At 34.2% G+C, this 21382-nt stretch overlaps 1 protein-coding gene across 1 annotated transcript in view; it reads right to left on the bottom strand.

Moving 5' to 3' along the window:
* C2CD6 (C2 calcium dependent domain containing 6) overlaps nt 1-21382 on the bottom strand; it is a 143157-nt gene that overhangs the window by 7080 nt on the left and 114695 nt on the right. The window contains exon 14 of the mRNA XM_032860072.1: nt 1102-1176. Coding sequence (XP_032715963.1) covers nt 1102-1176 — 75 coding nt within the window. The remainder of the gene's footprint in view (nt 1-1101; nt 1177-21382) is intronic.

The raw sequence follows: 21382 nt of genomic DNA, 5'->3' as shown, positions 1-21382 counted from the left end.
TTAGTTGAATTTATAATAAATTTTCTAGTTAATTTTCTTTGAGCAATCTGTCAAATTATCTATTCATTCACCCACCTTCTACAAAGAGAAAACTGACTTTAATTATTTTAAAATACTTGAAATTGGAATGATGAAAATGTTAATGCAAAATTTTAGAATTCTTAATTCTGATACTATTTTGTGTCCAAGAACTTTTCGTAACCTAGAATATTTAAAATACTTAAACAGCATTCCTACATAGTTGTGTGTGTGTTTTTCTTAAAGAACTTGATTTCCAGTGTTAGCTACACTTACTTAGACAATGGCTAACATCAGGATCTAAGTCCTATCTTATAAATATTTACCATTTTAGTGACAATACATGAAAAAATTAAAATGCAATGCAAGTAGTAGATATCCCATTAGAAGTATCACAAATAGTTTCTAAAGACTAACTTGGGAGCATGTATCATCTGCTTTTAAGTCTGGGAATTTCAACAATGACAATAAGTTCCACCCACTACTTAGCATGTCACAGTAGCATCTTACTTTTTGATGAATACCATACATGCCTTATAATGGTTATGAGAGAGCAGTACAAAAAAGTTCTGGATTATAGTGAAATTTCAGTGTAATATCCATGGGCAGTTTTGTAGCTCTGGGATCAAGATAGTCTATAACTGAAATAGCCTTTGAGGTGAAGTCTGTTATTCAAATGTTTCAAACATATTCTTATATTTGTTCACACAACCTCTACATTAATCAGCTGAAAAGGGGAAAATGTGAAATATCAGCCTAGTATTTCAGTTTATTTCAACTTAGTTGATCAAACTTCATTGTAGTAGATACATTTTATTACATCTGTTTTTCAAGTGTTAGTTGATATCCAGATGACAATATAAGAATCTCCTGGTTCTTCTGAGAAATACAGATTCCCAGGCTCCATTTCCAGATCAAGATTCATCAGGTCAGAGGTAGAATCTGAAAACATGTATTTTTTCAAAGACAGCCATATGTTTCTAATGGGTAGTCTGGTTTAGGAACCACTGAATTATATAAAGTATTAGAGAAGCCTAGTATTTAAATGTAATTGTTATTGGGATAGGATAATTCAGGACTCACCTGATATTTTGGTTTGGATTCTATATATTCTGGTCTGAAATATGGTATAATGTTTTCCTTTGGTGAAAAAATCACCTTATAAAAAAAGAAGTTTCAATTTTAGACTGCTTGTAATACAAGGATATTTCCCAAGGTAACTGTATTCTTTCAATAGTTATTAAAGACATAAAAAGCGTAAAACCGAAATATTTTTCTCATAGCTATTATAATTTATTTGGCCAATTATAAGACATCTATACATATATATTTACACATATAACCTTAGCTTCCTTGATACTATAATTTTCACACTATTGAATTTATAAAATCAAAACAGTGCACAGCAACTTCAAGCAGAAACAAAAGTAAAGAAGAATCGGAATTGTCAGAATTAATATAACCTCAGTTTAAAAGGTTGTAAAATGCTTTAGATAATAAATGACATTTGAGGGACCCCTGGGTGGCTCAGTTGGTTAAGCGTCTGACTCTTGAATTTTGGCTCAGGTCATGATCTCAGGGTTGTGAGATCAAGTCCTGCATTGGGTTCATGTGCTGAGTGTGAAGCCTGCTTAGGACTCTCTCTTCCTGTCCCTCTGCCCCTCTCCCACCCCGAGGGAAAAAAAAATGGCATTTGATATTGTATTGGGCTAGAAAGCATTTTCAATAATTCCTTAACCTGTAATTGCTAAATGTGTACTTAACACTGCCTAAGGAAACACTTGGTGCTAGATTAAGGTGTATAGGAACAATTATAGAATCAGAGAACCACTGCATTTTTGGAGACAAAAGGTGCTGTAGAGATAATCCAATCCTACTCCTTGTTTCATACAAGAATCTGAAGTTCAAGTTTGTTGTCCCAAGTTAACCAGATGATTAGTAGTCTAAATCCTAAGTATCCCAAATTTTCATCTGATATTCCTTTTGCTACACAATCAAGACTGCAGTGACTGAGAATGATGCTTTGGAAGCATCATAATGTGCATGCACACTGCCCACTCATCTAGACCAAATTTGACACCATCTCTTTGAGCGTACATAGTACTACAAACTACTTTCAAATATACTCTCTCCTGTAGACAGCAGAAGGTTCATTATATATCAAATTAATTAAAATAACAGTTCAATGAATGATCTTTCCATAAGTAATACTTTTGGTTTTAAGTGTACATTAATATTAAGCAGTTAATAACATGACTTTTCTTAAATTTTCAGCAGTTTCCCATTTTTGCTGCTATTCATTGCCCTAACACATTGACTAAATTATTTCTATGAGTTTCTCAGTCTTCCCCATTAGAGTTTCTCTCCTTCAGACAAACTGTGTCTAACTTTGAGTTCTTGAAATACATCTCAGACTTTTCCACATCAGTTCTTTTGCTTGTTTTTTCTTTGCTTGAATTTCCCCTAAAAAACAATTTGAACTCTAACATTTGAAATGTCATTACTTTAAATAAATAGAGTATAAAAATTAAAAATAAATGAAATATATATGGGAAGTAGAAGAACAGTAAAAAACCAAAACAACAAAAAAAACCACATGAACTCTTTTTTGTAAAAAACACAAAAGAAAAAAAAATTCTTCCCTAAGATAAGCTTGAAAGAATGTGTGAAAGAACATAAAATACTAACATCTCTGGAGGAGAGGAAACAGGACACTATTAACTTTTATTGTTTAACTCTGTATTATTATTTAAACGAACATGCAACACTTTATGAATAAAAAACTCTAGTACATTTATACTGAGGAGAAATGCTTTAGGCATTCTTCTCATGAAGCTAGAAAAGAACAATAAAACAAACCAATATAGGAGCTTCAGGATGATGGACTAAACATGGGGCTCTCTTCTTTCCCACTTGCCAAGGTTCTAGTAAATTAAGAGAAAACAATATTTCAAAAAGAAAAGTCCCATGGCAATACTGGTAATCAATAAGGTGAGACACCAGGATTTAGAAAGTTGAGAAAATTCAGAAAATGTGAAAGCAGATGAGACTGATTGAATGGAAACTCGCATCAAGAAAATTAGAACCTTGAACTACAGAAATCAGGTGGGTCTGAGAAGCAAAAAAATTCAAGGACAGCATATACAAAGAGAATCAGATGATGGTGCAGTTGTCATAGTTATTAATTAGAGAGCTACTTTCAGAACAGCTGGATCTTCTCTTTCTCAGCCCACAGAGCACATGCTGCTGGCAGCGTTGTCTTTCCCAATCAGACACACAAAAGATTTAAAAACAAAACAAAACAAAACAAAACCCCAAGGGGATTATGTAAATGAAGTAAGCCAATTTTATGGCTTCATAAACCATAAATACAATTTTATGGTTTCACTCATATGTGGAACATAAGCAATAGCACAGAGGACCATAGGCAAAGGATGAAAATCTGAAGGGGGCTGAAATCAGAGAGGGAAATGAACCATGAGAGACTATGCACACTGGGAAACAAACTGAGGGTTTCAGAGGGAAGGGAGTAACAGGGTGGTGGGTATTAAGGAGGACACGTGTCATGTGTCCTGAGTGTTATACATAACTAATGTAATGTGCTCAGTGTTATACATAACTAATGAATCATTGAACACTACATCAAAAACTAAAGATGTACTATATAGTACATACATTTGGAAAGCAAAAAATTGCTTTCCAAAGAAAATGTGCCATCTGTCCAGGTGGAGATCCTGTGAATTTCATGCCTTGATAGGGAAGCAGAATAGAGCTTGCTGTCACTGACATTTCCACGTCAGATAACAGCAGGGGTTTAAAAAGAAAATTCCATCAGGAGAGAAACACATGGGTTCTTTGGAAATGTTGTTGGGTCCCCAGCCATCCTGCCTACTCTCTTCCATCACCATATATACTCCTGGGAAGCCTGCCTGTCTCACAGAGCATACCTATACAATCGACATATTTCTTCACTCGCAAATATAAAATGAGCCAACAAAGTTTACCAGATATATGAGGAAAATCAATACATGCAAATGAAGAATGAGTAAAAGCAAACAGAAAACTGCAGAGTAATAGAGATATTTCTGAGGAATATGAGGAGAGGGTGACCCTTGGAAAAGATTCTAAATAGAATCTTGAGAAATTCTAAAAGGTATTAATTTCCACTTAACTATATAATAGGCATCGCAAATTTAACATATCACAAAAGAAAATTCTGGATTTTAATGCTTCTCCCCTCCCTCCTTCCAAAGCCCCACAAAACCTTGCCCTTTCTCTCTTTATTCTCATCTCAATTATTGGTGCTACCATCTACTAGCTAGTAACCCAAGTATCACTCTTTATTTCTCTCCTTCTCGTTACCATATCTAATCCAGCTTTAAGATTTCTGGTTGCTGCCTTTAAAATATATCAATTACATCTCACCCACAACCCCACTACCACTACCCCACTACCACTGTAGCACAAGCCACTATCATCTCTTTCCAAACAGTCTCCTAACTAGTCTCTTATTTTCTGTGACAGAGACTAACAGTTGCCTTCCCATAATATATATTATTTCAAGAACATAATTTTTTTAGCACTTAGGTAGAAATGTTCCCTGCTTTAAAAATAAAAAAAAAAAAAGAGGTACATTTTCCAGCCTCCGTTGAAGAGTTACCCTTGTTAACTATAAGAGTAACTACGTGACAAGTTTCTGGCCAACTACATATAACTGGAAGTTGTTGGAAGAATTTTCTGAGGGAGTATCTTAAAATAGAGGCAAACTCAGCTGACAGGAACCTAATTACCTGCCTACCTATGATAGAAATCAACTGATCAGTCTTTCACATATCCACCCAGCAAGGTTAAAACATACATACACAATGATTTGCACATAAGGTCTTCCTACACTCTATCTAGTTCAATGAAGGTAACTGGGAACTGGGCTGCCACTGCTCAAGACCAAGAGCACTGCCATCTGATGAGGGAGTAGAGCAAGAGTAAAAATGCCATGAAATTTCCTACATTTTGAAGTTGGCTTTTTCCTCATTGGGTATTTGCTTGGTTGCCAAAAACTTTGTCTTCCAGAGCACCTATGAAGCTGGTTCAGACAGCTTCTGGATGATTTTTCAGTATTTTTCAGAGGAACAAGAACTTGGAGCTGTTTATTCCACCATTTTTTTTTTTTTAAATATCACTTTCCTTTAACATTTCTTATGGTGGGAGTCTTCTTGCAATGAATTCTCTCACTTTTGTTTGCTGAAAGGCTATTTTAATTTCTGTTTTGACAAATGTTGTAACTGATTAAAGAATTCTAGTTTGGTGATGCTTTTCCTTCTATTAAAGGTGACATTCCAGAAGAGTAAATGAAACAAGTTGGGAATGGGAGGGAGACAAACCATAAGTGACTCTTAATCTCACAAAACAAACTGAGGGTTGCTGGGGGGAGGGGGGTTGGGAGAGGGGGGGTGGGGTTATGGACATTGGGTAGGGTATGTGCTATGGTGAGTGCTGTGAAGTGTGTAAACCTGGAGATTCACAGACCTGTACCCCTGGGGGAAGAAAAAATATATGTTTATAAAAAATAAAATTAAAAAAAAAAAAAGGTGACATTCCATAGTCTTCTGCCTTACATAGTCTCCAACAAAAACTCTATTGTTTTTCTATCTCTTCCTTTATTATAAATGTGCCTTCCTTTCCACTCCCCGTAAGGTCTTCTCTTTACCACTGATTCTCAGCAATGTGATTATGATATGTCTGAGAATTTTTTTAAAGGTCTATTCTCTTTGACTTCATTGAGTTTCTTGGATCTGTGGGTTTACAGTTTTAATAAAATATTAAAAACCTTTGACTGTTACTTCTTCAAATGCATTTTTTAGTTTCCCTTCCCTATAAGTCTCCAATTACATGTTCATTTTATCACTTGATATTTTCATAAAAGTTACTGATGCTCTATTTTTTTAAAAATCTTTTTCTCATTGTGTTTTGTGTAATTTCTATGTCTTCAGGTTCATTGATCTTTTACAGCACCTAATGTGCTGTTACATCCTTTTTCATCTCTAAAAATTCCGTTTAGTCTATCTGTACCTTCCATGTCTTCCCTTATTAGGTTTATGTTTATTCTACCATTTTGAATATATAGAATATATTTGTCATAGCTCTTTTAACCTCCTTTTCCATTTCTTCCAACTTTTCTGTCATTTCTAGGTCTATTCCTATTGACTGATTTTCCCCTGTATTATGAGTCATTTTTTCTTGCTTTTTTTTGAATGTCTGTAATTTCTAATTGGATGCTTAGAAGGATAAATTTTGCATTTTTGGGTTACTAGATTTTGCTTTATTCTTTAATCTAGTACTTGATTTATTTTGGTACATATTGAGATACTTGGAAACAGGCTCCTTCAAAGTTTGCTTTTAAGCTTTATTGGCGGTGAGGGGGGCATTGTCCAAAAGCCTTTAATGTAGGGTGGACTTAGTCTCTCTACTAAGATGATGGCCTTCTATTTGCTGTCACATGTGTTATGAATCTTTCCTCTCTGGCATATAGGAAAATGGTTTATTTCTAGCTATGTGAATTCCTAGAATGTTCTACCCACTCCTTTTCAGTGAATTCCTAGAATGTTCTACCCACTCCTTTCTTTTTCTTGCCTCCAGTATTTAACTACTCGGATTAATCTCAAAGACTGAAGGGGACCTCCTTCACACAGTTATCTGGAGATTTCTTGCTCCACATTTCCTTCCATTCTGGTACTCTACTCCACAAATTCTGCCTCTGTCCACCAAACTCTAATATCCATCTCTTCAATTCAGTGAGACCTCCGAACTCTGTTTTAGTTCTCCCTCCTGGTGCTGCTGTGCAGAAAACTGGTGCAATTATAGGGTTTACTTTGTGCTTTTTTCTAAGAAATCACAGTCCCATACTGTCATCTTCCCAATGTCTAAAAACAACTTTTCCATAATTTTTTTCTGGTTTTATTATTGTTTAATGAAGAAAGATAAATCATATCTCTGCCAGCTCCATCTTTATTAGAAGCAGAATTTGGACATTTACTTCTCATGGATCTATCACATACATTATTTGTTCCAGCAGAGATTTACATTTAAATTATAATAATATGATATATAATATATATTATAACAGTTATAAATTAAGTTTTCTTAGGCTTAAAATAGACTCAATCTATAAACAAAGCATGGGAGATTTAACTAAAGCCATATAACAGAAGGTATTAGAAACCTTAACAAAGAAATGAAACTATAGGAATAACAACAACAAAAGGAAAATGGAAGAGACAGGAAAATGAAACTTTTTAAAAAACCTTTTCATATTTCATAGTAGGAAGTTATAGATAATGCATATTGGTTTACATGTCAAGAAATATTTTAAACATATTAATCGGAGACTTACAAATAGCCATTAGAAAAATAAAAACTAATATTAATAAAACTGGGAATAGAAGTTGTAAAAGGAAGGTTTAAAATATTATAAATGCTCTAAATCATCTTTCAGAGTGTGACATCAACATCAACACAACTTCTACCTGCAGTTGATTAGTTGGTAAATCAAATAGAATTTGAACTACATAATTTAAAACTATAATAAAACTTACTAGAAGAACTACAAACAAACTGTCTTGGGTTAATGAAGCTGATAGTGTAGTTATGGGTGGAGAAGGTTACATTTTTTTCATTTTATACCCTTCTGCACAGACTGATTTTTAGGGGGTACTGCATAGGTATAATTTTAATTAAAAAAAAAAAAAGCTGGGGATGGGAAAACGTAAAATCTTGAAATTTACAAAAAACTATGAGGGGCATTGTTTTTTTCCCCCAAAGGACATTCTTAATAGGACATTGATTAAATAATTTTTGTACAGGCTTACAATAAGAGGAAGTAGAATTTAGTTGTTGGCAGCACAGACTTCAGAGCTAGTCTGCCTCAGTTCAAGACTCAGGCTTACCACTTGATTGTGTTCAGACAAATCAGTTAGGTGCTCTATGACTTAATTTCCCACATAAAAAAAAAGTAAAAAATATCTATTTCACAGGACTGTTATGGAGATTAAATGAGTTAATGTATTAAGATACTATTATAAGAACTTGCAATGAAAGTACTGGGTATTATTACAAAAAGAATGAATTATGGAATATAAAAAAACAAAATAAACAAATAAAAAGGAAACCAGACTCTTAAATATGGAGAACTCGTGGTTGCCAGAAGAGAGGCAGGTGGGGAGATGGGCAAACTAGATAAGAGGGACTAAGACATATAAAATTTCCAGTTGCAAAATAAGTAATCATGGAGAGAGGGGGGAGCAGCATGGGAAACAGAGTTAAAGGTATTGCAGTGGCATCATGTGGTGATAGATGGTGACCACACACTTAATGAACACTGAATAATGTATAGAATTATTGAATCAATATATTGTATATTAGTCAAAATGCATTTGACTAATATAACATTGTATGTTAATTATACTTTAATTTTAAAAAACTACTGGTTATTATTAAAATAAAAACATTATGCCACTTAAAATAATGAAATTGATATATAGGTTGTATAAGCAGTGTGTTATTAAATGAAAAATTAAGGTACAGATGATTAGCTGATCGTAATAAGCAGTCTGGGAAAGTGCCAGTGGTATATAGGGAAGTCTTTGCAAAACTGACTTAAATAAATGGGAAAACTCCAGTACACAATGATTTTTTTTAATTTTAAATAATTAAAACACATGATTATCCATTTGCCAAAATCAATTGTTCTGTGCTTCACAAAGAATGAACACTAATGAGTGTAAACTAAAACTAAGACAATAAAAACCAGAATGTCGATAGGCCAGAAGTAATATAGACATTGACAAATTAATCCACCTGTACTTATTATAAATGTAAGATATATAACTACACTGAAAGGGGTAGGAGAAAAAAGGGAGTGACCTTAGTAACTTTGGAAAGTAATGTTTTGACTGGAAATTGTAAGACTAAAGACAAAGTAAACTGTACATAAACAATGTGTGCTAGTAGGTAAGTTTGTACTTCATGAGTGTAGTATAATTTAGTAATTCTGACACTGCTTTGCATTTATACTGGGGTGGAATAAATAAATAAATGAATAATGGATAATGACAACCAGGTTTCTCATTGTGGGAAAGAGAAGTTCCATTAGATACAAGTAAGAAAAGAGGGTTAGAATAAACTCAGTGATACTGGAACCGATTCAGAGATATCAGTATAAACTTACAATTAGCAAAATATATAGAGAGACAGATATATACAGAAACAAGTATAGGTATATGTTTATACATATACACGTATATGTATACACACATATACGTATACACACATATATTATTTAACTGTCTGCTGAGAAGGCCTAGACATAATAGCAACAATACACCCAATTCCCAGAGCCTGGTTTAAAAATGTCATTCTCCAGTAAAAACCAGGGCTCCTTGTAGAAATGATTGATTCTAGGACTGGGGCAGGAAAATTACAAGACAAACCTATAATATCTTATAGACAAAAAGTAGGAAAGTACTCAAAAAACAAAAGGAAGGAGGCATGTCAAAGGGGACACAGGACATACTGAAAGAATTCTTATTCGCCAAAGCTGGAAAATTTTACGCAAAAAATAAATAATATCATTTTGGATTATAACAAAAATATAAAATATATTTATTTAGAAATAAAATACTTCATTAAAAAAAGAAATTAATTGGCTAATATAACTAAGAGATCTGATTCCAGGGACTCAGTGTGACCAAGTCACTATCTCTCCATATCTTTCTTCCTCTGTGTTGGTTTTCTTATTTATTCTCTCTTAGATCACTGCTGGCTCTTGATGTAAAAGAATAAAGACTTCTCTTAATATTCTTATATCAAATTATGTAGTTATCCTTGTAGCCACAGAGGAAGTGTCAAGTTTGCCAGTTACACCAAGGATTAGAGTTGGGGCAGGGATGATACCCTCAAGAAGGGATAAATATACAAAAATATGTTAAGTATATGGATAATTAAAATGTACAGGCATACCTCATTGTGTTTTGCTTTATTGTACTTCCCAGATATTGCATTTTTTAACAAATCGAAAGTTTGTGGCAATCTTGCGTTAAGCAAGTGTATTAGTGCCATTTTTCTAACAGAATTTGCTCACTTTGTGTTTCTGTGTTACATTTTAATAATTCTCACAATATTTCAGACTTCTTATTAGTTTACTTGTGATTTGTGATCATTTATTACAATGCTGAAAGCTCATATGATTTTTGGTATTTTTTAGCAATAAAGTATTTTTTAAATTAAGTTATGTACATTTTTAAAGATATAACGCTATCGCACACCTAATGGACTACGGTATAGTGTAAGTGTAACTTTTATATGCACTAGGAAACCAAAAAATGCATTTGACTTGATTTATTGCGATATTCACATGGTGGTCTGGAACCAAACCTGAAATATCTCTGAGGGTACCTATTGTGTTGAAACAACTGCCTATCTTTTTTTTTTTTTTTAAGATTTTATTTATTCATTTGACAGACAGAGATCACAAGCAGGCAGAGAGGCAGGCAGAGAGAGAGAGAAGCAGGCTCCCCACTGAGCAGAGAGCCCGATATGGGGCTCAATCCCAGGACCCTGAGACCATGGACCTGAGCCCAAGGCAAAGGCTTAAGCCACTGAGCCACACAGGTGCCCCAACAACTGCCTATTTCAGCAAAAATATCAGTAAATTCTTATCTCGTACCAGAAAAAAAAGTACAAGTTAATTAAATGTAATTAATGTAAACAGAAAAAAGCATACACTAGGAAAACACCTAAGAGAATACTGACATAATCATGGGGAGGAGAAATACCTTCTAAAAAAGATTTAAACTAACAGCCACAAAGGAAAACTTGTCAGATTTGACAACATGAATATTTAAAAGTGCTATAAGAGCCCTAAGGAAGTTAAAAAACATAGGTAATAAACAGCCTAGATCAAAAGCATTGTTATTCAAAATATATAAAGCATTCTCACATATAATCAAACCCACAACCCAATTTGTATATATAGGTAGAGATTATGAGCAGTTAAATAACAGAAATACAAATAGCTAATAAACATATGAAAATTGTTCCCTCATTAATAATCAGAGAAATGTCAATTAAAATAACAATGGAATACCATTTTTGTGTGAACAATTAACAAAAACTAAAATGAATAGGGTATGGAATACTGAATATTTCCTTACATTTTGGGTGCAAATGCAAATTAGTAAATCTGGTTTAAAGGATAATCTGGTAGTATAGATATTAAAATTAAATATCCTCATTCATTTTGATCCAACAAGTCTACTTCTCATATTTATCCTACGGTATACTTGTACAGGTGAATAAAGATAATACTTACCATTTAGCAAGTGACTATTATGTTCCAAGCCCTTTAAAATTCTTTGAAATAGATGATAATATAATCATTTTGCAGATGACAAAACTGAAACTCAGATGTAAATTGCCCAAAGTTATATGACCATGAAAGTGAAGAATCTGGATTTGAACCTAGATATTTCTGCCTGTAAAATCCAAGGTCTTTTTACTATATTAGTCTAATTCTCATACCATCGCCAAACAATGCCTTTAAATGGTAGGTAAAATCAAAATCCCCATTTTCCCCCCACCTTTCTTTCATCCTGACCTTTGGGGAAATGATTTAGCATCCCATCATGGTCAGGGTTTAAATAGAAAATAATTATATCTTGAAAGACTTAATTTATGAAGGGGCTCTAAAAATGTGAAGGAACTATTGAAAGACTGTCACCTGAATCAGCTATGAGTTGAAAGAGATGTTTGTTAGTCCTTTCCAATTCAGATTAGCACTCCAGATGTTTGTCTCAAAATACTGCATTTCTTTAACATACTGTCTACCTTGGTTCATAAAAAAAACTCTTCTTTTAATTTCAAACAACTTCAAACTTTATTTCCCTACAGAATTCTGAAGATTTTGTGACTTTGTGAAGCAATTACCTTAGACTTTTAGGAATTTGTTCTAGAATTCTGATATGTCTTCAGTTTATAAGCTTGTTGCCCTAGGTGATAGATTCTTTCAAACTTTTAATCTGTTAAAGTGTATATAACCTATGTTTTATGGTTTACCAACTTAATTTATATTGTTCAATTTAAGTTTTATCTATTTCATATAAGGTCTGACTACCACCCTAAAGGAAAATACTTAAGGTAAGTTTTCTTTTTCTTTACTTTATAAAAACTAAACTTTTTATTTTGAAATACTGCAGTTTCCCATGAGTTGTAAGAAATAAGAGAGAACCCACATACCATTTATCCAGTTTCCCTTAATAGTAACATTTTATAAAACTAGTAAAATATCACAATAGGATACTGACACTGTATAGTCAAGATCCAGAATATTTCCATAAGAATCCCTAATGTCCTTTTATAGTCACATCCACTTTCCTGCCTCCACTCCCTATTTAATGCCTAACAACCACTAATCTATTCTTCATTTTTGTAATTTTATAATTTCAAAAATATTATATAAATGGAGTCATACAGAGTATAACAGTTTGGGATTGGTTGTTTTCACCCAGCATAATTCTCCAGAAATTCATCCAGGTTGTATATATCAATACTTTGTTCCTTTCTATTACTATTATTCCACAGTATGGATGTACCACAGTTTGTTTAGCCAATCGCTAGCTGAAGGACAAACCGGATTGCTTTTATGTTTTGACTATTATGAATAAGTCTGCTAGAGAGTATTGTGCTAAGCAAATAAGCCATTCAGAGAAAGACAAATACCATGTGATTTCAGTCACATGTGGAATTTAAGAGATAAAACAAATGAGCATAGGGGAAAAAAAACAGAGACAGACTAATAAACAGACTCTTAACTATAGAGAACAAACTGATGATTACCAGAGGGGAGGTGGGGTGGGGTGGGGATGGGTGAAATAGGTGATGGGGATTAGGGTGTGCAGTTGTTGTGATGAGCACTAGGTGTATGGAATTGTTGAATCACTATAATATATACCTGAAACTAGTATTACACTGCATATTAACTAAGTGAAATTCAAATAAAAACTTAAAAGACATAAATTATATTAAGTCAACAGGTCAGTCTGGGGAGAAGTGGCATCGTTACTATGTGGAGTCTTTCAACCCATGAACATGGTATGTCCCACCATTTATTTAGGCCTTTGATTCCTTCTGCAAACATTTTATAGTTTTTAACCATACAGATCCTGTACTTTTTTTTTTTTTTTGATCCTGTACATTTTTTAAAAGTATTTAATTTTCTCTGGAGTTACTATAAATGTTATTGTGTTTTAAATTTTTGTTTCTACATGTTCATTGCTAGTATACAGAAATGCTATTGATTTTTTCATTTTGAATTTGCATCCTCCAACCTTGTGGAACTCACTTACTAGTTCTTGTACGTGTTGTTGTTGTTGTTTGTAGACTCTTTGGTATTTTCTAAATAGACAATCATTCCATCTAAAAATATAGTTTTATTTCTTCTTTTCTAATCTGTGACTTTTCTTTTCTTGCCCTATTACAATGGATAAAATTTCTAGTACTATATTGAAAAAGCGTAGCAAGAACGTGTATCCTTTCTTGATCTTGGAAGAAGAGCATTCAGGCTTTCATAATTAAATATAATGTAAACTATAGGTTTTTGCAGATGTACTTTATCAAACTGAGGAAGTTAACTTTTAATACTAGTTTGTTGAGAGTTTTTTTTTAAAGATTTTATTTATTTATTTGACAGACAGAGATCATAGGTAGGCAGAGAGGCAAGCAGAGAGAGAGGAGGAAGCAGGCTCCCTGCTGAGCAGAGAGCCCGATACGGGGCTCGATCCCAGGACCCCGGGATCATGACCTGAGCGGAAGGCAGAGGCTTTAACCCACTGAGCCACCCAGGCGTCCCTTGTTGAGAGTTTTTATATCAAGATTGTATGTCAAGTTCTGTAAAAAGCTTTTTTGGTGTCAGTTGATATCATATGATTTTTCTCCTTTAGTCTATCGATACAGTGAATTACATGACTAATTTTCAGAGGCTGAACCAGCCTTGCCTAGCTGTACATGGTGAATTACATGGACTGATTTTTACATGTTGAACCAGTGTTACATGGTATATGATGCTTTTTATACATTGCTGTATAAGCATGCTAATATTTTGTTGAGGATTTATGCATGTAAATTCATGAGAGATATTAATTTGTATTTTTCTTTTTTTCTCCCTCTCTCCCTTCCTTCCTTCTTTCTTTTCTCTTTCCTTTCCTTTTCTTCCTTCCTTCCTTCTTTCTTTCTTTCTTTTTTTTTTTAAAGATTTTTATTCATTTATTTGACAGAGATCACAAGTAGGCAGAGAGGCAGGCAGAGGGGGGGAGGAGAAGCAGGCTCCCCGCTGAGCAGGGAACCCAATGTGGGGCTTGATCCTAGGACCCCGGATCATGACCTGAGCTGAAGGCAGAGGCTTTAACCCACTGAGCCACCCAGGTGCCCCTCTTTCTTTTAATCTTTTTCTTTCTTTCTTTCTCTTCATTTGTCCCTTCCTCCCTCCTACGCTCCATCCCTCTCTTTCTCCTTCTCCTTTCTCTTCTCTTCTCTTCCTTCCTCCCTTCCTTCCCTTCTTTCTTTGTTCTTTCCTGTCTTTATTTGGTTTTGCTATAAGACTAATAATAGCTTCGGGGTGCTTTGGTGGCTCAGAGGTTTAAGCCTCTGCCTTTCGCTCAGGTCATGATCTCAGGGTCCTGGGTCATGATCTTAGTAGGGTCCTGGGATCGAGCCCCGCATCGCATCGGGCTCTCTGCTCAGCAGGGAGCCTGCTCCCCGCCCCCTGCCTGCCTCTCTGCCTACTTGTGATCTCTCTATGTCAAATAAATAAATAAATAAAATCTTTAAAAAAAAAAGACTAATAATAGCCTCATAAAATGAGTTGGGAAGTGTTCCTTCTTCTTCTGTTTTTTGGAATAGATTGTATAAAATTAATGATAATTCTTTCTTAATTGCTTGGTAAAGTTCTCTAATGAAACCATCTGTGCCTGGACAGTTCTTTTCCAGGACCTTTTAAATTACTAATTCAATTTTTTTAATGGCCATAAGACTATTTCGTTCCATTTGAGATCTCCTATTTTACCCAAGGATTATTTAGAAGTGTGTTGTTTAATTTATAAGTATTTGGAGGTTTTTTCTGTTGTTTGTTATTGATTTCTGGTTTGATTCAATGTTATGTATATGGACAAAGATGGCCTCTATATACTACCACCCATCAGGTTGTTTACGTCTTCACAGTAGGCTGAGACCCATTAGCTTAAAAGCCTGCAAGCACCAAACTAAAACTTGTGCACATCCAATTGTTTTAAAAACAACCCTCAAAAGTATATTTTTAACTATTTATAGCCCGCCTGCTTTGCACAGCACATGAAACTGTGCCAACGATATGCTATCCATAGATAAGATAAAACCTGGGGACATAAAGACCTCTGCTGCCTTTGGACTTCTCTGACCCAAAGAGTCCTTGCTGAGCTATTTGCATGAAATCACCTAGACATGCAACACCTTTTCTAAAAACCTTGTCTCCCACAAATTTCCTTGCCGTCCTCCCCTTCTGAGTGGCGGTGTCTGTGCTATAGCCTCCAGATGGTCTCATGCTGTGAGGGACTTCCCTTACATGCAAACCTATTGCATTGTTACTCAAATAAGACTTGTGTGTGGTCAGAGAACACAACTTCTTATGGTTTTAATTATTTTAAATTTGCTTAACTTGGTTTTATGAACTAAGATGTGGTCCATAAAATCTAAATATTCCATGGGCACTTGAAAACAAGTTGGGTAGAGTGTCAGAGCCTGTTGCCTGATTGTGTTGTTCAGGTCTTTACATTCTTGCTGATTTTCTGTCTTGCACGTCTGTAAATGACTGAGAGTGGGCTGTTGACATCCCCAATTAACTGTGGATTTTATTTCCTCTTTAAGCTCTATCAGATTTTGCCTCATGTATTTTGGCTCTTTTACTTTAGGATTATTATGTCTTCCTGGTGGATTGATACTTTTGTTATCATAGAACATCCTTCTGTGTCTCTAGTGATTTTCTTTGTACTAAAATCTATCTAGTTTATCTTATATTAATACAGCCATTATATAATCAATATATATCTGATTAATATAGCTTTTTATGATTAATGTTTGCATGTCATATCTTTTTCCACTCTTTTATTTTAACTTTCATATTTAAAACAAAATATTTTGTTTATATATTTCTTATAGAAATCATATTGTTGGATATTTTTTTTTACCCTGCCAACTCTATCTTTTAAATGATGTATTTAGACCCCTTACATTTAAAATAGTTATTGACATATTAGAGCTTAAGTCTGTCATTTTATCATTTTGTTTTCTGTTTATTCCCTCTACTTCACATTCCTCTGTTTCTTTTTTCTTATTTTTTGTGGGTTAATATTTCTTAGAATTCCCACACTGATTTATGCATACTGTTTTTTAGTATGTTGCTTTTTATAGTTTCCTTAGTGGTTGTGCTATGTATTATATTTACATAACATCACAATCAATGATAATTGATACTTTACCTTTACCTAAGATTTACAGAAATCTTCTATTTAAGATCCTTCCCTTTAAAAAAAAAAAAAAAAGATTTATTTATTGTAGAGAAAAAAAGAGAGATTGGCAGACAAGGGCAGGAGGAAAAAATTTGATTCCCAAACAGCCTAGGTGCTCAGTGCAGAGCCTGACATGGGGCTTGATTTCATGACACTGAGATCATGACCTGAGCTAAACCAAAAGTCAGTTGGTCAGCCCACTGCACCACCCAGGCACTCCTGAGGCCCCTTTATTTTTAAAATATAATTGTCTTAAGCATTTTCTCTACTTACAATGTGCATCACAGTAGATGGTGTTATAATCTTTGCTTTGACCATCACATATTATTTTAAAACTCATGAGACACAGGATAGTCTGTAATATCTGCCAATTCTCATGTTCTTTTCTTTCAGACGTCCCAAGCCTTCATTCTGTTCTTTTTTCTTTTCTTTTCGAGATTTTCCTTTAGCCATTCATTAAGAATCTATTTGCTACCAACAAATTCTCTTGGTTTTCCTTTATCTGAGAATATCTTTATTTTTCCTTCACTCCTGAAGGAAATTTTTGCTGGGTATAAATTCACATATGTCAGTTCTTCTCTTTCAGTACTTGAAAAAATACTGTGCCACATCCTTCCGGCCTCTATGATTTTAGATGAGAAAATCAGTCATCCTTTACCCTATTACCCTATTCATTACTCTATAGGTAATGCATTCTTTCCAGATGCTTTCAATTTTTTTTTTTCAGTTTTCAAATGTGTAATGATGATGTGACCTGGTGATTTTTTTGGATTTATACTCTTTGAACTTGAAATCTTGAAATAGTTTCTTGAATCTATAGATTTATGTCTTCCGCTGAATTTGGGAAGTTTTCACAATTATTTTTTTAAATATCTTCTCTTTCTCTATCATTTATTTTTCTTTTCCTCTCCACCTTCTCCCCCTCCATCTCCCCCTTCTCCTCCTTTTCCTCTCACTCTTCTCTATCCTTTTCCTTCCTCTCCCTCTTTCCCTGTCTCTCTCCACTCCTTCTGAAGCTCCAGTAATATGAATGTTAACTCTTTTGCTGAAACTCTGTTAATTTTTTCAGTCTATTTTCTTTTTATTGTTCAGACTGTGTAAATTCTATTGATATTTTCTTAAGTTTACTGCTTCTTTCCTCTGTCATCTCCATTCTATTATTAAGCCCAAACAGTGAGATTTTTATTTTGGTTATTGTCATTTTCAGTTCTATAATTTCCATTGGTCTTTTCTACAACTTCTGTGTCTCTGCTGATAATTTTTGTTTGTTTCAAGAGAATTTCTGATTGTTTGATGAAGTATTTTTATGGTGGTTGCTTAAAATCCTTGTCTGGTTATTTTAGCATCTGATTCATTTTGATGTTGGCATCTTTTCATTATCTTTTCTCATTTATGTTGTGATTTCCCTGGTTCTTGGTATGCCAAGTAATTTTCAAACATATCCTGGATATATAGAATCTTATGAGACCCTGGATTCTTAAAATATATATATACATATATGTGTGTGTGTATATATATATATACACATATACATATATATGTATATATATATATACACACACATATATGTGTGTGTATGTGTGTGTATGTATACATATATATAAGAATGATTATATACATATATATGAATGAATGATTATATATATATGAATGATTATGAATAAATGATTATATAATCATTCATTCATTCATTCAAAGTAGGCAGTTACCCTGTTGAGAGGTAGAATGGGGCCAGCCTGGTGAATATATTTCAAAATGGGGAACTTTTATGTGTATGTGTTTGTGCATATTTCTAACAAAAAAATTGCAGGGTTTTAGCCAAGTTGAATATCCCTCTCCCCACATGAACCTTCACTGCCTCCAATCTAGATCCTTGGGAATTGTGGCATGTAGTTCCTCACATCCACAGGTGATCTTTGGCCTTGGCTGCAAGTGATCTAGAGGGGGTGAAGAGTGTAGTACACCTGGGAGTAAAAAAATATAGAGTATGCTTGTGGTCATTTACCTAACACACTACCAACACATTTGGGGGGATGTCACAGAGCATTTAATAGATAGAAACTATTAGTGATAACAGCAAAAAACCAAAACCTACATGACAAATAGACAAAATATAACATCTGTTGGTGGCTACTTTTTATTACTGTGCCAGGTGCCAGAAGAAAGAAAGATAATATAAATACTTTACCCCAGTGTAGTAAAGGCTATGGTTATACCATCAGCTATAAAGGATGGGATATTTCTTTTGGTGGTAATATGCTAAAATGGCACTTAAAGTAATCAAGCTCTATCTGAAGCTATTTGTCAAATCATCTTTAACTGTCAGTGCTACTTTGCTTATGCCTATTGCACTTTGTAAATTTATCTCACTTAAAACAATTATTTACTGTAATATAACGGTTTATCCCATTAAGTCTTTCCCACTACCTCATTATAAGGTCTTTCAAGTCAAGAGCTATATTCTGTTCATTTTTGTATTCACAGTTCCTGGTACATAGTAGGTACTCATTCAGAAAGTATTTGTCAAGTGCCTAGGTTTCAGACACTGTTTCAGATAAAAGGAATATAAGACACAGAATCTCCCAGCTCTCAATATCCTTATATTCAGGTAGAAAAGATGGACAGCTATAGTTAAAGATCTTACCTACCCTGGCATTTAGAAGATGGTTTGCACATTGCTTAAGAGTCTCTGAGTCCCTTAGAGACCCTTATGGCTATAAATTTCTGATAAAATTTATCTTTCTGATAAAATTTATCTTCATCAAAATATTTTGAGTTAGATAGACATAAAAATCTCTCTTTCTTTAGCTCATTGATCTTATCACAATATGAATTGTTTGAATGGACTTGGTAATACTACTGCTATGAGGGTTCAGTTCATTTCAACCAATACAATGCAAGTTGTATGTGTAAAGCACTGGAAAGTATTTTATATATATTAACTCACTGAATCACCACTTTGGTTAAAAAGGCCTTTCATTACCCATGTCTACCCTCCTTTCCTGCCCCAGGTCCCTGTAAAGTACATTTTTCATGGAATATTCCCAATGCACCCTGTGTGTTAATCTAGTATGCTAGATTATAATTCCTTGTTTATTTTTATGTCTGCTACATTCATTAATATACTTTTGGTTACTCAAAGTCAGGAGAAGAGGAGAAGGTGGTTGATTATATGTGCTCTAGGGCCATATCCCAACTGCCTTACTAACTATGTGACCTTATACAATTTATCTAATCTCACTGAGCTTCAGTTTCCTCATCTGCAAAATATACACAATAACAATGCCTACTTTATTGTGAGGATTAGATAAAATAATGAATATAAAATGCTTAATGTGGTGCCCATCCATATTATCACTAATTATTAATTAGCCATGGTGCTTCTTATCTAGTAGGTATTCAATAAATGTTTTGTAATTAATCCCCTTTTAACCTTCAGCCAATAGTGAAAAGACTGCTGCCAGAATTCAAGTCTTCTGACTCAAAATCTTGTTCTTCTGTAACAGTAGGATGTTTTGTAGATATTATGCCATTTTTTTCCTAAATAAAAGTTTAGGCCAGTAATCAGATGGGATTTTTGTGCTATTTTTAGATGCGGGAATCAGTCTGGAAGAAGTAGTTTTAATTCCAAATCATTAAAACATCCAGGATATTTTGATGGTTTATTGGAACAACCAGATTGAATATTAGAATCAGTAATGCCCTGGCCAGTTGGGATTGATGCCTTTAAAGTAACCAAACCTTTTTGCATGGAGTTCAAGATATTCATACATCAAATTCTACCATCTACAAAAGAGTATTAGTATGGGGTTCCAATGTCTTGGATTAAGGAGTCAGTCATTCATTAAATTACAAAATAAAGCACTTAAATTCTCCCTTTAGTGAGAGATGGTTCTTACCTACTGAGTGCAAAATATGAAGTAAGCCAAATTTTTCTTTCTCTTCTCACCTTCCAAGTCAGTATTTCTTTCTTGCCTAATCATTCCAACCCACATAAGCCCTGTCCCATTTCTGAAATATTATTAGCCTGGCGTGGCATTTAAACAGCTGAATCTTAAGCAACTGGAAGTTTTCAAGATGTAGAAAAAAAGAATCCAGTATACTTAATTTCAAGTATTAATGGACAAATGAGGTGAGGAGGATGGATTCTTTAAAATTGTTCATATCAAAATAGACGGGCAACAAATGTAGGGATCTGAAGGGGCACATGCACTGGAATGTTTATAACAGCAATGTCCACAATGGCCAACTATGGAAAGAACCTAGATGTCCATCAACAGATGAATGGATAAAAAAGACGTGGTATACACACACACACACACACACACACATACACACACACACTGGAATACTATGCAGCCATCAAAAGAAATGAAATCTTACCATTTGCAATGACGTGGATGGAGCTAGAGGGTATTATGATTAGTGAAATAAGTCAATCAGAGAAAGACAATTATTATATGATCTCTCTGATATGAGAAATTTGAGAGGCAGGGCAGGGGGTCTTGGGGGGTAGGGAGGGAAAAATGAAACAAGATGGGATTGGGAGGGAGACAAACCACAAGAGACTCATGAAATTTCATGAAACAAACTGAGGGTGGCTGGGGGGTGGGGAGATAGGGATAAGGGCGGCTGGGTTACGGACAGTGGCGAGGGTATATGCTATGCTGAGTGCTGTGAAATGTGTAAGCATGATGATTCACAGGCCTGTATCCCTGGGACAAATAATGTATTATATGTTAATAAAAAAAGATAGATGGGCAGAGTAGTCTATC

Source organism: Lontra canadensis, unplaced genomic scaffold (genome assembly GCF_010015895.1).
Source record: "Lontra canadensis isolate GAN:19392208 unplaced genomic scaffold, GSC_riverotter_1.0 scaffold18, whole genome shotgun sequence".
Lineage (NCBI taxonomy): Eukaryota > Metazoa > Chordata > Mammalia > Carnivora > Mustelidae > Lontra > Lontra canadensis.
Note: the sequence above shows the minus strand (reverse complement) of the source record. Positions and strands in the feature narration are given on the sequence as shown.